Source organism: Motacilla alba, chromosome 7, assembly GCF_015832195.1.
Source record: "Motacilla alba alba isolate MOTALB_02 chromosome 7, Motacilla_alba_V1.0_pri, whole genome shotgun sequence".
NCBI classification, from domain to species: Eukaryota; Metazoa; Chordata; class Aves; order Passeriformes; family Motacillidae; genus Motacilla; species Motacilla alba.
In genome coordinates, this window is record NC_052022.1 from 17,170,035 (window position 1) to 17,186,973 (window position 16,939).

A 16,939-nucleotide genomic window follows, 5' to 3' on the forward strand; every position below is an offset into this window, starting at 1 on the left:
CCCAAGTCAGTCTAAAACTGGGAAACATTGGTAATATTTTGACTTTCCTGAAGACATAATTTGTGCAAAAGGGGACACTTAGGACAGTCACTGTGGAAAAAACAAACCAAGAAATGCCTGCAAATCTGAAGACTGAGTGAAAGTTGAAAAGTCCCTTGAAAGTTTTTAGTCCCCTAGGAGGTGGAGTGCATGCCAAGATAAGGGAATTAACAGTTCATATTTGAAAGGCAATTAAATATTTTCTATTGCTAGACACAGAAGGAATGTGGATAATCTGATTTATCCTTATTTTATGGATGTACAATTACATTTAGTGTCAAAAGTACCCCTTGTGGTGACCTAGGCTATAGTCATCTAATAAAACCATATTTTCCATGGTTTTAACGAAATCCCCCTGGGTGAAGCCTTAATAGTATTTAAATATAGAACCAAATCCTGTTAGATTAACATCATCTGAATAATTTCATTGACTTCTGCTGAGTTTAACTGACTTCAGTAGAAGCAATCAGGGGAGTATATATTTTTTTAATACAGGATTTTACCTTTTCATTTTGTTAACCTTACTTTTTCAAATGCTATTTTCAAGTTTTGTTTCTGTGTGACAAATCTGGCCCAATATTATGAAATAAAAATCACTTATTATATGTACCTTTGCAGTTTCATCTCTCAGATTAAAAGTTAACTCCAGATTGGTGAGGAAGAGATCAGAAAATTCAGGATACATATCCAAAACTTCAAGTAGATCTTCTCTCTGGATCTTGTGTAAGTCACAGTAAGTTAAAGCTCTCACATCTGCATTTGACTTTCCTGGTTTAGCATAAAGATGTACCATCTCTCCAAAAATATCATTTTTCCCTGCAGAAAGAGAATTACACAGAGACTATTATTTTATGTGAATAAGCCATTACATTGAATGATGTATTTCTTTATGACAGAGGCATCGAATACTTGGTTTTACATGAAGTAAAATATACAGTCAGATACAGTCAGATTCCCATTGCAAATATATAAAGAAAAAGCAGAATTAGTAAGTATTAAAAGTGTAATTGTTAAGATCAATATAATACATGAGCATATAACTGGACTAAGTGAACATTTCATCACAATTTTTCTTCAGTTTCATCAAAACAACATGATTTTAGCAGGTTCCTTTGTCCTTTCTTCTAAAAGCATTATTTGGTAATTTCAGTCATATTATGATGGCAAAAATGTAATTTCTATTGTCCAGTCCAGAACAGGACTTGTCTGGCCTGTAATATAATTTTGTTAAGAATTACATGAAGTATACTTTAGCAGAAAATTACTTAGTTTTTATATTTTTTGGAGGGAATGCAAAGCTTCTAAGATGCAGGAGTTCTCTTGAACAAGCCCTTTAAACACGTCTGCCTCTGTTTTGATACCATTACAATTCTTCCAACCAATGTTGACACATTTGCAGTAGGTGTTTGTTAAGATTTTCATCTCTATTGAATTGCTCATTTTTGCCAAACTGCACCTAAACTTCATCAATGCAAAGCAGCTACAGCCATAAACCAGTGAAAATATGCTATACACTAAGGGTTTCAGGGTTACGTGCAAAATGGGGTTGGAGAAGCACTAAGAAAACACTTGTGGAAAAGAATAGTGATCATGGCAAGGGAGAAACAGGGACTGGTAAGAAAGAATACAATGGTGATTTTTTGGTCTCTGTTTAACATTTGTGCCTTTCACATTGGGTTACTAAGAGCAGTTCTGGTTTTTCTATTTTCTAAAAAGGAAGCTGAAAACTGCAGCTAAAAAATACAGAAGGTAATTTAAGGGCTAATTTATTGTGAGGATCTTGAATATGGGAAGATTAAGAGAAAACCTGATTATATTCCGTCTATTCTTTTGAGAGGAAAAATTACTTGGTATTCAATGCCTCTAGATTTTAAGAAGGAAAGCATAGGAGGAACCAATGGAAAGAAATTGAAGCAAGATAATTTTCAACTGTAAATAAAGCACACATTTTTAACAATAAAGGTGATTAAATATGGAAATTTGAATATTATTCTTTGCATTCTTATTATCCAATATAAAACTAGAGAAGTCTGTAGTCATGTTATGTACAGTTTTAGTTATTTTACTTTTCATATTGCTATAGCTAACCAGCTCCAGGTGAGCTCCCAGCTGGAGTGAGAATGGTCCTGAGCCAACTTTGTTGGGAAACAAAACAAGTAACTCATCATGCTATACAGACAGGAATGTGTTAATAAGACATATAGGGGAAACACTGGTGTCATTACTTCTAGATAAAATTAATCTGTTATTCTCTTCTTTTCCTTTATGCTTAGTGGGCAGAAACAGATATTTCTGAAACTCTCTAGAAGACATTTTGAATTCCCAGAATAGATTGCTCCAGTCAGCAAATAGAGGAGTCTATGTGTCTCAATACCTTCCTCACTGTTTAAGAACAGAGTTGCCTTTGCTTTTGATCTTGCAGCATATCAGAACTGGAATAATTAGATATCTGCTTGCCTCAACTTGCAGCTTGTCTTTTACCTAGGGATTAATGTGACTAATGAGAAATCTTTAGAAATCCAAAGATATGGGCTCTTTGGTGCACATTAATTATTGCAGTAATGTAGATTTTTCTTCTTAAATTATTTCTTTGCTTGATTTTAAAAAATAGTTACTAAATATTTACATATTTCCTGTCCCAGGAGAAACAATAAATATTTTTTTGAAAATCTGACTCTTTTAATATGGCTTGTAAAAATGTACTTACCAAGAATGGCTACAACAATGTCACTCTTAAGGATTTCAATGGAGCCTCTTGACACAAAATAAAGAGCAGTGAGAACATCTCCACAGTGCACTAAAGTGTCTCCAGGAGGTGCATGTGTTGTCTTAAATTTCATAGCCAAAGCTCTAAGACAGCCTTTACTGGCCCCCCGGAAAGCTTTGCAATTCTGAAGCAAATTTTGGTTGAGGTGCAGACAAATGTCAGCTTGTAAGCATTCTGGAAATCCCTTCAGGACCTGGAAAGACAAGCATAATGATTTCATGGGAATGCTATGGATGTTCTTGATATAATTTTTGTTTTCTTCCTGGACAAAAAGAAAGAAGTGACCTACAAGTAGACATGGCTCTAAAAAGTGTAGGAGTATTGAAATTCAATAAATTAATAGTGCAATCTATATTGCAAAGCTTTTACAATGTGAGTACTCCTGTAAATACTGACCCCTGTAGTGGTTACAAAATATGCTATTAAGATTTATTTCATTGCAAGAAATGGTATCAGGGTACATGAATGACTATACTGCAGGAAAATAACAAATAAGACAGTGAAAGGGAAGTCTTGACCGAATTTCCTTTTCCATTATATATTTTCCATATATCTATTTCCTTTTTATCAATTTTCAAAGTACTACAGTTATTATTAGAGAGGTTTTTTTGCTGAAATAACCATGATATTTGTAAAATGAGAGCTATCTGAGGAAGATCAGATATTTTTCAGAGTGAGGGCATTTTATTAGAATTTTCATGTTAAATATAACCTGCTTGCAAGTGTAGGACTGATTTTTATCAGAAAGAAAGCAGCATGACCTATTGAAACCACAGTATTGTGCAGATTTACATAGACATACGATCTGCTCAGCAAACAGGGCTACTTGCTGTGGTCCTTGCTCATCTTTTACTCAGAACAATGGGAGTTTGCCTGAAGCAGAATCATGGGATTCCTCTTGGGTACCATGGCAACATGTTAATTTTGTTTAGAAGGAAGGGAGTTATTTATGTGTGAGCTTTCCTAAGTTCTCTAGGATAATGCAGCTCTGATTGTTTTAGAATCCATAAACATTTCTGCTACTGAGTTCATGGCAGTACTGCGAGTGACTCTGCGTGCTGACACAGCATGACACACCACCTTTCTTTGTTATATCCTGTTATCTGCTGTCAGTGGTGTGATTGGGTCATAGGCTTTCCCTAGGGATGGCTACAACTGCTGCATTTTACTAAAGGCAAAATATGTACTGATGCTACAAGTCTTATGAATATGTGAACAGGATGTGTCTCTTTGTTATTAGATCAGTCTATTATTTCATCCTTGTTTATCTTCTGCACTATTTTAAAATAAATTTGTAAACATTTCTGCAGAGAAAAGATATATCCAAAATGCATTCCCGTGTTGCTATATTAATTTCTACTTCAGCACAAAAAAATCCTGTGCACTCATTCTCATTGCAGAAATTATTCATAACTCATATCCCTTGCTGGTGAAAATGAACACATTTCTGATATGAGGCTTCTGTCTGCACAAGCCAAGTTATGTTTTAAAAATGAGATATTAGAACCTTTAACAAAATTGAAATGTTTTTAAGATTGATAATGGAAATCAATGCTGTGAAATAACAAACAATGTTTTTACACACATATATAGAACAATTTTTTGAGCCTTATGGCATTACCACATGAAATTTATATATCATCAGAAAAAGCCAGTAATCAACAACACTAAGCAAAAGAAAATATGGTAAGTGAAAAGATTCTGTGGCATCACTCTGTTTTCAGTAGTAGTTTTCATCACTAGAAATAGCTTAGTATCCAATTATGCTTTTTAATATAATGGGATTATATTTAAATAAAAGGCTGTAGGTTGTAGGATCTTATTTGCTCAATGATACTGAAAAACTGAGAAACAAATACATTCACCATTGAAACAGGAGAAGAAGGATTGTGTTTATTTTGAAATTGTTCTCTAGTCATGTGAGTGTAAAAGCCCTATTTTGAATTAATTTTTTTGATATGTATGTATCTGAATGCAATTTAGAAGGGCTCCGTGTATTTTGAATTCAGAAGTACTTACAAGGAAAGTGTATTTGAATTGTTAGGAAGTCTTGAGCAGTTAGATTACACTTAGAATAGTTTTAATTTTTCACATCAGCTGTTTATCTGACTTTCAAGGGATTGTATTTTACCATTAAGCAAAACCCATGCAGACCATATATGTTGGTTTATATTTCTGAAGATACTTTGGATATTCCCTTATAAAAACAATTATTTTTAAAATTAATTTATATTTGTCATTAAACTGTTCTAAAATCTTTGCATATCAGTTGATAGTTATTTAAATGTCAATGACATTTGAAAGATACCAGCCTCTTTTCAAGCATCTGTCACTAAAAAGTCCCTGCTCCATGGAGCTTACACTCTAAAGTAGTTTTAAACATCAGAGACAAAAAAATCTACTCTTTAATATCACAGTTTTAAAATGCCTAAAAGGCACATTAAACATTGGTTTCCAATGGAGATTATTCCATTAATACAAGCTTAGAAATTCAAGAAAGAAGCTGATTGGAAGATAAATTTGTTAAAACAATGGTAAAACCTACATTACCAAAAAGAGCTTACCATATTGCACACATTGTGAGTGGTGAGGTGTTTAATCTAAGTCCAGTAGGTGACAGAATACAGAATTTGATGTTTCCAGACTAAGTTTTATGCTGTGCAGTACAGACATTTTACAAACCCCAACTCTCAAATATTTGTTACATTTATTCTCGTATTCTGATTTCATTACTGAAATTTTATTGAAAATTGTTATACTGTGAGAATCAACATCAACATCAAATTTGTACACACTCTGCGTGTACAATAAATATTAGAAAATCATTCATGCAGTCTCCAAAATAAAAAAATTGAAAATTATAAAATTAGAACTGCTGTTTAATAATATTATTATTGATGAAAACCCCAAAACCAATAAATCATTTAAATACAGATTTGAGTTTCAATTGTTCCATTCTTTCCTTACGTATTTCTATTGTTATACACAATATCTCCTCAGTTGTGATTCCACAGGACCCTGGTGAGAAAAATCTTGGATTCTCATGGTTAGAATCATGTTTGGAATCAGAACTCATGCATAATTCAAGAAATACACACAAAGACATGTAATAAGACATAAAATCAGCTTTAGCCCTGCCTCCTTGACAAAGAAAAAGTAAAGTAAAGGAAAATCAGTTAAGATGCTGTGACCACAGGCTCCAGTTGTCTGTCATTGACAGTTATCAAGTCCAAGTTCGGTTATCTCTTCCTGTTTGGAATAAAACTTTCTCCACATCAAATAACGTTGATTTATCTATGTGGCATGCTTACAGAGGAAGATAACACCATCCAGAGAGATGTAAAACATTTTACATAGAATAAGTGATTGTTTCGTGAGGATAGTAGGGACATGATTCATACTGCCTTGAAGAATGTGATCTTTTTATGAGGAGAGGGAATCCAGCTTCATTAATTTCTTTTCTCAGGATGACAGCAAGGTATCACACATTTATCAGACACATTTGTGACAACAGATTTGGACGTATCTTTGTGCCATAATCTCAGGCAACAAGCAACTGTTTGTGGCAGAGACAATCTTGGGTTTTTGGATAAATTATAAAATTCATGACAAGTTTTAGATTTTTAATCCTCAGTTCTGGAACAGGTATTGATCTATGACTCACAGAAAATATTTAGAAAGTTAACCTGAACAAACCAGGATATAAGCTACAATAATTTTCACTAAAAATGGACATACTGCATTCCATACCAACAAAACCACAGAATGGTTGAGGTTGGAAATTATCTTGTTGGAAAGATCATCTGGGCCATCCTCCCTGCTCAAGGACATCTACCTAGAGCTGGTAGCCAAGATGATTCCAAGATGGCTTTCAAATACCTTCAAGGACAGAGATGCCACCACCTTTCTGGGGTGGCAGTGCTTAGTTATACTTACAGTAAAAAGGTGTTTTCTGGTGTTTGGTCAAAGCCTCCAGGTTCAGTGTGTGACCATTACCTCTGGTCCTGTCACTGGGCATCACTGAAATTAAACTAGTTCCACATTTTTTACACCCTCCTTTCCGGTATTTGCTCACATTGATGTGGTCCTCTGTGAGCCTTCATTTCTCCCATCTGGCTGAGCAGTGCCAGTTCTCTCAGCCTTTCCTAATATGAGAGATTCTCCAGTGCTTGTAGCCTTACAATCAAAGATGCTCCTTTAATTCTGAATATAATCTTCTGTTGCACATTTTCTGTGCTGAAATATAGGTGGGATCATTAAACACCAAACAGCAGCTGAAGAGAGCACAAGAGGGCTCGAGTGTGTTGAACCGTGTTTGGGATATGTTGAAACTAGTGACTACGGCTTTCTTGTTCTAGAACCAGTCAGATTTGTTTATGAGTCTCGGGTGCCCAGCATAGAGAGGGAAAGATAAAGGGATACTCCCAAGTTCCTCTGAGAATTTAAGATGGCATAAACTGAAAGAGTACTTTGGTCTTTCTCCACCTTGTCTGATTATTCCTGCCTTGTCATGATCTCTCCATGTGAAATGGTTTGAGAAACTGATCCATACAAAAATTAACACAGCAAAAAATTTGAGCAGCTGAAGGTACAAAGAGGCAGGAGTAAATTCAGTTTGTGTCATGATCACACATACTTAATATCTATTTGGTTCTCACCTTCATGAGAGAGATCGCAGGCTATGTTGACATTGGCATCACTAAATGCTGAATAAAGTTCTCAAAATATTTGAATAATAAAATTTGAACTTTATATTAAAAATTTTTGCTTTTATTAACCTTTTGTCTTAGTTTGTTCAGAAAGAATTAGTGAAATTAATTAATATTAATTCATATATTTGATTAAATAACCAATATATTTAACATTCATCTTTTTGCCAGCCAAATTTTAAGGATAACCTGATACTCTTTAGTTGCACAAATTTCACTGCTTAGATTTTGAATTAGGATCTCTGTCCCCCAGTAGCTGTTTCCTCTGATGGACAATAGTGTGGGATTTAGTTCCATCACAAACATTTGGCTCTTGTAATTGAATAACATCATCTAGGCTAAACATTTCTGTAATTCAGCAATTTTATTTCTAGAAAGAATTTAGAATTTACTATTCAATATTCCTGTGATAATTAATTACAGAAATTAATTATTTCTGTAAGTAGAAGGTTGAAACATTTCCAAGCATTTTCAGCATTTTGAAAAGAAATAACAGTTTCACAGCTGGCAGTAATACTGCTCCAGAAGCTCTTGGGCTCCACGTAGAAAAAAAAAATTCTGAAAAATCCTATTCTTTGTACAGAATGATTTTTTTAATGTTCAGGATGTTTCCTTTTAACAGTTGAGAGAGAGAAGCAGTATGTGATAATGAGCTAATTCACCTTTCAATGAGATCGGAGCCTGACAACCTTATCGAAGAATAGGATGTTTTGTTTTCAGTTATCACTACAACACAGATGTGTGACATCTTTATGCTGGAATTAGTGAAGCTGCAGTGGACCATTCTTCTACAGTCCTATTACAGTTTCTGAGTACATCTGAAAAGTGATCTCTGTGATACAATACATTGCTGAACAAGGCAGACAGAAAATTATTTCAGTTTCTTCAACTGTTGACTCCCTTACTGAGAAAAAAGTTTTAAGTCTGTAGAAGTTGAAGATTGACCAGATCTGTATATTTCAAAAAATACGATAGTTGAAAAATTAATTGCTCTTGTTTTTGATATTTTATACCACAAAATACAATGCACTCAGAAACTGATAAAGGATAATTTAGAAATAGATGGACATCCTTGAAAATATTTTTATGAGGTCTTATTTTCTACAACTCAATTCAATGGAGGCGATCGTATTTTTAAAGTTGCCTTTTTAGAAAATGAAAGAACAGGTTTATGGCTAATCATAAGGTACTTTGTGGCTGGTTTATATCTTGTGATTTCTGTTCAAACAAATAGGCAAATAGCAGTACCATGTTCCAATATGATTACATATTCCCTTGGTTTAAGAGTTTACTGCTAGGTTTTGTTCCAAACACATCTAATTTGCATTAGTCTTTTGATGGTACAAAGAATTTCTCCTTGCTGTTTTTGAAATTCTAATTTACTTCTCTAATCCTCTGCTTCAAATATATTAGTGGCACAAGTTCTATTGTGAAAACTGGTTTTGTTGTAAGAAGTGATCACAGTCGGAAAAAAAATCAGGAATGAAAAAATGTAGTGATGTCAGCCAGGTGTCAGTGGCCAATTTCTTACAAAAGAAGCCTGTTCAAAGCAATGGTGAACCTGGCCTTTATTTGCTACTATAGGATTGCTGTTTCAAGATAGGTGTGTGTTCTACTGTACTTGTATGATCACAGTGGCCAAGACAGTTATCACAATGGTAAAATGAACCATTTGCTTGGATGCTGCAGGAGAAATCATACATTCATTCATAAGAATTCTGACTGGCTCTCCCCTTTCATGCTACTGGACAAAACCCAAACCAAAAAGACATCTGTCCCACACCTAAAATTTTAAATAGTGTTTACACTGGGCTAACTACTTTTCAGCTTTTCCCACTAAGTTACTTCTTCGAAGTCTTTTCTAATGTAAACCAAACCAATAAAGCTATTCAGATGCACAGAGATCCATGGAAAGAAAGGATGGGACAGGACTGTAAAAAACACATGCATAACTTAAAAAAATATATCAAACACTAAATAACTAATCTTTTTAGGGTAAGCATCATAGGCATGCTATTATCAGTCCTGGACTGATAACATAGGAATGAAAGAGGAAAAAGAAGGCAAAAAGAATTTAGGAAAACTAGAATGGATAGTTAAAAATATTACAAGAATTGCAATCTTTGGGACTGGTGACATCTTCCATGAAACAATATTTGATGTAAACATTTTTTTTGTAATTTGACTTTGCCAGTGTATATCACAGGGACATGATTCAAATTATGCTTATTCTATAGACTCAAGATTTTTTATCCAGATTAAAATAAATCCCAAATCCTGTTTATCCAGTCCATGCATAATTATGTGGAATGGTTTTTAACCAAAATATATTATGTAATGAAATATAATCAAAAATATGTATAAATTGAGCAGAAAGGAGCAAATAAACAAATAAACAAGGTCTCAGCATGTTTCACTTGCAGGTCTTTAAAGATAATTTTAAGTTTAACCATTTCAAATAAGCATACAGTATTATCTTCTGGTTTGTAATCTAAGGTGTAGAATTTTGTTTAGAAAATCAAGTTTAGTCTTAGTGCACAATTACTCCTGAGATTAAAAGAGTTTCTATTTAATCTCTTTTTTATATTTTGTTTTCCACTTTACCTGGATTCTTAAATATATTAATGAGGATAATTTAAAGCATCTTTTGAAATATATTATCCATGTTATTTTTATATATATATATATATATATATATTTATGTGTGTGTGTGTGTGTATGTTACATGTGTACATATATATATATATATATATAAAATGTAAATTATTATGCACTTCATATTTCAAAGGAGAAAGAGGACTACATTTTTGATTTTTTTTTCAGCTTTCAGTCATGAAATAAAGAAAAAAAATATATTGGATGAAATTCTGCCCTCAGAATTCACAAAAAACTCCTAACAGACATGAGCAGGAGTCAAACACATTTGTTTGAGGACAATATCAGTCCTTTGTTCTGTAAATGCAAATATTTCATGCAAAATTAAGTAAAAAACACATGCAAGTCCAACTCATATGCACATGGCTAATAGCCAAGAAAACTTCATTGGTGCGTGTGTTAACATGCATATATGGTGTAAACCAAGAGCATTCACACAAAGGAAAATGCAGAATGATCAGCAGCATGACAACTTTGTCAGTGACATTCCTACAGAGCAACTATCTAATGCAAACCAATATGCACATGATCTTTTTTGGGCAGAGAAGCATGACTTGAGTTGTGGGGTAAAACAGTGATCAATAAACATAGTTAGTTTAACATTTTTAATGTCTAATTTTTAGTAACCATTTTGCCCCACATCTGATTCTGCTTGGATTATTTCCCTTTGCTATCTACCCCTTAATCATGCAAAAAGTTACAATTAAAATTAGAAAGCACTGAACAAGCTCTAAACCCAACAGATAACATGGATATTCTTCACACTTTATACTGGAATTAAATTTTATATAAATACCTCCTGCTCTTACCAGTGGGTGGTGTTATTCCATGTATTTAGGTGTGAAGCAGACAGGAAAGAGATAAATCTTTCATAAGTACAATGTAAATGACACAATTCTTATATTATCCTTGTACTAAGTGTAATACATTCAAACTCTTAAAGGAAATAAGATGATTGACATAAAACTTGAGGGATAGAACTGTGAACAGAATAAGGAATAAAATACAATGAAACAAGATACTAAACTTGAGGGTTTTTTCACACTTTATTAAAAACAAATCCTCCATACTGCCTCACAATCACATTGCAGAATAAGGGCTATTTAATCCATTTAATTGTTATTTCACATTCATGACAAATCCAAGACTAATTTCTGTACACCAGTTTCCAAATTATGCAACTTTTCACATGACAACATCCAGTTATAGTTACTATTTAATGTGAACCAGGGGGTTTTAGTACATCCATTAGTGGTAATGAATTAGTTAAGGCATATATGACTTTGTAATATCTTCAGAAATAATTCAGTGAGCTGCTTTAGGCTTAGGTTGAACACACCTGCAGCTTAAGGGCCTGATCCTGCAAAGTGCTGAGTACCCCACAATTCCATTGCTATCAGAAGGAATTAGGGCTGTTCAGTGCCACACAGGATGAAGCTACTGATGCTGCCTTCCACTGCAGTAATCCCCAGCAGAGGTTTATACAATTGTCCTTGTCCTGCCCTGGACATATTATCCCTCTGGAGGGGACACATGGAAGTGACAGGTGAAGCCAAATATATTAATTTTCTCTTGTATTTTTAAGATCTGCTTTACTTAATGGTAACCATAAAGTCAACCTGTCAGTGATTCACCTTTATAAAAGATTTTAATGAAGACCATTTTTTCTGTTTGCTGCATAAAAAAGTCATTCAGAAATGTATATATAGATCTCACATGAAAGCTGTTTGAATGTACGTCAAAATTTTCGAAGCTGATTTCTAGATAAATTGTTACAAAAGTGTATAGATTTTCTTGTTCTTTGCAGCTTTCTGGAGGGTTCTGCAGTTTCTAATCTGCAGCTCTGAATACCTCTGGAAAGCACCCCTACAGAGAAACAGATTTACAGGTCCTTAAGATGTACAATGCCCTCAGTATCTTCAAACTGATGTTGAATTTTCAGAAAAAATGTTTCTATCTCCAGAAAATAAGACAGAGATATAGATGCTTCCTTTTGCTCACTAGCAGATTGTTTTAGTTAGCCATGTATTTATAGAAGGAGAGATTACAGGGGCTTTTAAATCAAAATCAGAAAAAAATGAGTATTATTCCTTGTCAGTTCCTAGAAATGAGTTTCTGTGGATGCCTAAATGGCTAGTATTGATTTTCAGTGCAGAATTACATGGTTGTGAATGCAAGCAAATTACTTTTCAGACCATCATGTGATTCAAATATTTCTCTTTGAAAAGAGCAGCTAAACCTGCCTGCTCCTGTCTTCAACCTCTTCCGAATATACTTGTTCTAGATTACAGGGAAGGATTTGAAAAAAGAATTGATCTCCACAGGTTTTATAGAACAGTAGCCCTGTAGATATCAACATATGTTCTCTTGTTTGATACTGGAAGTGGAAAACCAGGGCAAAGAACAAACAAAATTCTGGAACACCTATATCTGAAATAAGAAACCTATATATTTTTTTATCTGTTTAACCTTAGAGAAGTCACCTACAGTTCTCAAGCTTTCCTATACACAGAGAGAATTCACATTACTGAAATACCTGGCAATAACCTAGGCCGTGAAATGTTTGTATGCCAAACATGTAGTGGCTTGATTGTAAACAACTGAGGTATATATCCACCTTCTTAAGCTTGTACTTATACAGCTTATAAATACTAAAGACTTAAAGTCTCTTTCTAATTTCTCATGCATTTATCTATTGCTCAGCATCTCTGCCTGAAAAACAGAAGAACATACCATGTTCATGTCAATGCCATTGGTGTATGTCCACGCATGCTGGAAGTATTCCTCCAGTCGCTGTCGCAGAGGGTTCGGGATCTGATGAAAGCGTATGAACTCCTTCACTCGCAGCATCTGCATGTGGTACCGTGCAGTTCCCGAGTAGAGTCTTTGGATTATTGCGGATACGTTTCCAAAAATGCTAGCATACATTAATGCTGGATTAAAGAGAAACAAAATTTACCTAAGTCATATCATTGGGCTTTGCCGATGAGTACAGCTAGGCAAAAGTTAAGAACAAAGGGAAGAGTTAAAAAGGTAGGCATGCATTTATGGGTTCAGTTTTAAAAAGAAAAATAAAATATAATTATGATTATACAAATATGATGGGATATAATTTCCTAAATCCTCTCCAAACCCACCTTCTTACCTTACACAGGATTTGCTTACAGACACTGATATACAACATAGATATTCTGACAGTTTGGATAACAGATTTTGAGTAGTCAAACAAGTTGATTACTTCCTGACACTGAATGAGTCACAACATATTTTTGCATACAACATTCCTTTCCCTAGGAATTTGCCCTTCCGGCTGCATGCTTATAATCTTATTAGTTTAGAATGTTAAGCCACTTGCTTAAACACAGAGAGAAAAAAAAGATTAAAATCCATGATAAAATTACTTACAGCCAATCAACATGACACAGATGGAAAAGATTTTCTCTGAGTTGGTGTTTGGAGACACATTTCCAAATCCTACACTTGTCAGACTGCTGAAGGTAAAATAAAGTGCTGTAACATATTTGTCCTTGATAGATGGTCCAGAGCTTGCATCACTCTTATTGTAGTGCTTTCCTAATTGTTCTCCTAAAGAATCCAACCAACCAATCTTGTGAGCCAAGTAAGGTCTTTCTACATTTCCAATGGCATACCAAATGCAAGCAAGCCAGTGTGCAATTAGGGCAAATATGCACATGAGGAGCATCAGAACTGCAGCACCATATTCGGAGTATCTGTCCAATTTCCGTGCTACCCTCACCAAACGCAGCAGTCTAGCTGTCTTCAGAAGGCCTATTAATGTAGTTGTCTGTAAAAATAAGATAGAAATTAATTTTCTCTGTTAGAAAATGTATTGTCATGAATAAACCACCACAAATTCCATTATTTTGGGGAATCAACAAAGAGTAGAAGAACCCATTCCAATGTAAACTTAATTTCAATTTCTTTGTTTCTTGTTGTTCAATTTCATTATAAAGCCAGGGAAGAAAATAAGAAAATGTACTTTTCAAATCAAGATGTATTAAAACTGTCATTATATGCTAAATACCCATTGATGTTGAATATTTTACTTGATCTGGACTCTTCAGTTGACCATAATGGATTTAATGATCCAATAGTTTAATGATTTTTTGACATAATAATGTCTGTAAGTTATTGGAACTGCTCATAATTATATGACTGTCCACAGAGGTAATAAGTATTTTTGAAGAAAGCTGTGGGACTGTATTTGATCCTGACTTAGAAACTCCTTGAAATGCTCTGACACACATATTCTAGAAAAGAGAATTAATAGGTCAGAAGCATCCCAAAGAGTATATCTAAAAGATTCCTCCTGTTTGTAAAGGTAAAAACATTCATACAGGTGAAAGAAGGTGAACACTGTGAACAGAACATCATGGAAAATTTACTTCAGATGAATCTTTTTGCATCTTGCAGCTGCAGTGGCAAGAGCCAGTAATAAAAGTACTACACCATTAGAAAAATAAATTGGAGAAGTGTAAAGCAGGAATGTATTTCAAGATTTTTTGTGCAGACATGTGCTATTATCCATTGCAGCATCTTTGAGGTGTTGACCATTTCAAAGAAATCTAGAGGTTATTAAAATAAGTTTTCAAATTTGAATTAGTAAATAATTTTCATATTTGCTGATTCCTTGTAGAAGGAATGGACAGTATTGTTAAGAGAAGCAACTGGATTAAAAAAACCTCAGCCACCTTTTTTCCTTGCATTAAGTCTGAACATATATTAAAGTATTCAGTAAATGCCAAGAGGGCATACATTTTTTAAGGTTTTATTTGTTTGTTTGTTTGTTGGTTGGTTTGGCTTGGGTTTTTGTTTTTGTTTTAACATGCATGTATATTACATGAAACTTAACATGAAAAGTTTTACAAGCCTCATAAACCCCTCTGACAGAAGTATGCATCATATTAAAGCTTTTTTTGCAACAAGTACTAGACTAGTTTTTATGTTTTATTAAATCCTTGCATTTACAATGTTTCTGAGTAAAACCCCAAAGCTCTTGGAACAAAAGAAGTCTTTCTTGGTTGCATTTCTCAGTGGACAACTCAATAAATTGTTCATCTTTTCTGAGTAAATGAGCAAGAGGATAATGTATAGTAGCACCCCTTAGTCCAGTTTAACACCCCAAATAATAACTTCAGGGTGAATTTCTCATTACCACATAAGGAAGGTTAGTGACCTCAATAGTCTGAAAGACCGCACCCTTCAAAATGTTATGCCTAGGCTGAAATTCAGAAACATGTAAATATTGTGATTAGGTTATTTTTTCTTTGTAGATATATCAGGTTTATATTAAGAAAGAAAAGCTAAGATTTGTTTTTAGTGGGGTGCTTGAAACATTCTCTTACAGATGTAGTCATATCTCTACGTCATGCAAGAGACCACATATTCTTACAGTGCCCCTTAAATAGATCAGATGGTAGATCACTAATCTACAATATGTCATCACTGTTCCACCACATTCTTAAGATAAAACTTGCTAATATTATTCATACTCAGTGTCAATCCTATACTTAGATACATCAGATTGAGCTCTGGAGTATGTGGAAGGTATATAACACATGAAAGCTTCATCTTTTCATGGGTAAAATCAGCATGAATTAGACTAGATATGCTTAAATCATCGAAAAACTCATCTGGACTTTTAATTTTCTTTAACGCCATGAAGAAGCTTTAACACTAAAACAGAGCTGGCAGTAGTGGTGAAAAGCATGGTCCACAAGTTTTGATGTGCCTTACATGCTGTCAACTTCTCATCACATATGTAGCCTTCACATAGTGACAGTACACCTCCCATGTGTCACTTGGCCAGGGACAGAAGTAATTGATTTTAGAACCATTAAATGTAATGTAATTTTGCTGGTGTGCTGGAATACTTGGATCAGCACAACACCCAAGGAGGCAGGGGACCTACTCTGTCAGTTACCTTACTCCATCTGGTGCCAGCCATTAATATCTGCAAACAGCAACCTGATAGATGCTGCTCTCTTTTCTGGATTGCTTGCTTCTCTGTTTCCATCGTACCTATCTGCTGGACTACAAGTTCAAGAGTGGTTGGATAATCACATCAGACTTTTTTCTTTTCTCTTCTTTCCTCTCCATCTACTCATGATTTTTATCTTCCCAAATATCAGGGAAGCCACCTAACTTTCACAACACACACACAAAAAAGAGAGAATTATTTACTACCAATCATCATCATTTTGGGTCTCATTAGGCAGAAAAAAAAAATTAAAATTGCATTATTTCCCTATTTTAAAAATTGGAAAGTTAATGGTCTAACTCTGTTGCTTTCTTATGGTTAAAAAAGTATGGCTCAAAGAGAGCCATCATTTGGATAGTGCTGTATGTGGTATTTGGATTGTTATCTCCTGCCCTTTCAAGACTTCATTCGATATCAAGGTGTTTTAAAGCTGCATGAGCACACATGGAGCTCTCTTTAGAGCTTATGTTGTTTAATAAAAAGACTATTCAATACAATTTTTCACTAGGGATCTTCTTTGAAGAATCTCTAGATAACAAAAAAGAGCTATTTCACAAAAAAGATAGCTTTCATGACTGAAAAAATTCTATTAAATGAAAAATGCTCCATTCTGTCAGTTTTACATTTGCCTCTTCTTGCTAAACTATGAAAAGGGATCATTGGTGAAATATAGGTAGCAATGTAGGAATAAAAATTGCAGTAAGTAGCAGCTTAGAAAAGTGATTGACATATTCAATACCATGAATGAGAGAGAGAAGCTATGATGGC

At 34.2% G+C, this 16,939-nt stretch overlaps 1 protein-coding gene across 5 annotated transcripts in view; it reads right to left on the reverse strand.

Annotated features, from left to right (window-relative positions):
* Positions 1-16,939, reverse strand: part of KCNH7 (potassium voltage-gated channel subfamily H member 7) — a 208,537-nt gene that overhangs the window by 22,259 nt on the left and 169,339 nt on the right. For 3 of the 5 annotated variants that reach the window (XM_038141938.1, XM_038141939.1, XM_038141940.1), the window contains 4 exons: positions 13,576-13,975; positions 12,903-13,103; positions 2,747-3,001; positions 650-855 (listed from right to left, as the gene is read on the reverse strand). In XM_038141938.1, coding sequence (XP_037997866.1) covers positions 650-855; positions 2,747-3,001; positions 12,903-13,103; positions 13,576-13,975 — 1,062 coding nt within the window. The remainder of the gene's footprint in view (positions 1-649; positions 856-2,746; positions 3,002-12,902; positions 13,104-13,575; positions 13,976-16,939) is intronic. The other 2 variants (XM_038141937.1, XM_038141941.1) reach the window with 1 other exon arrangement.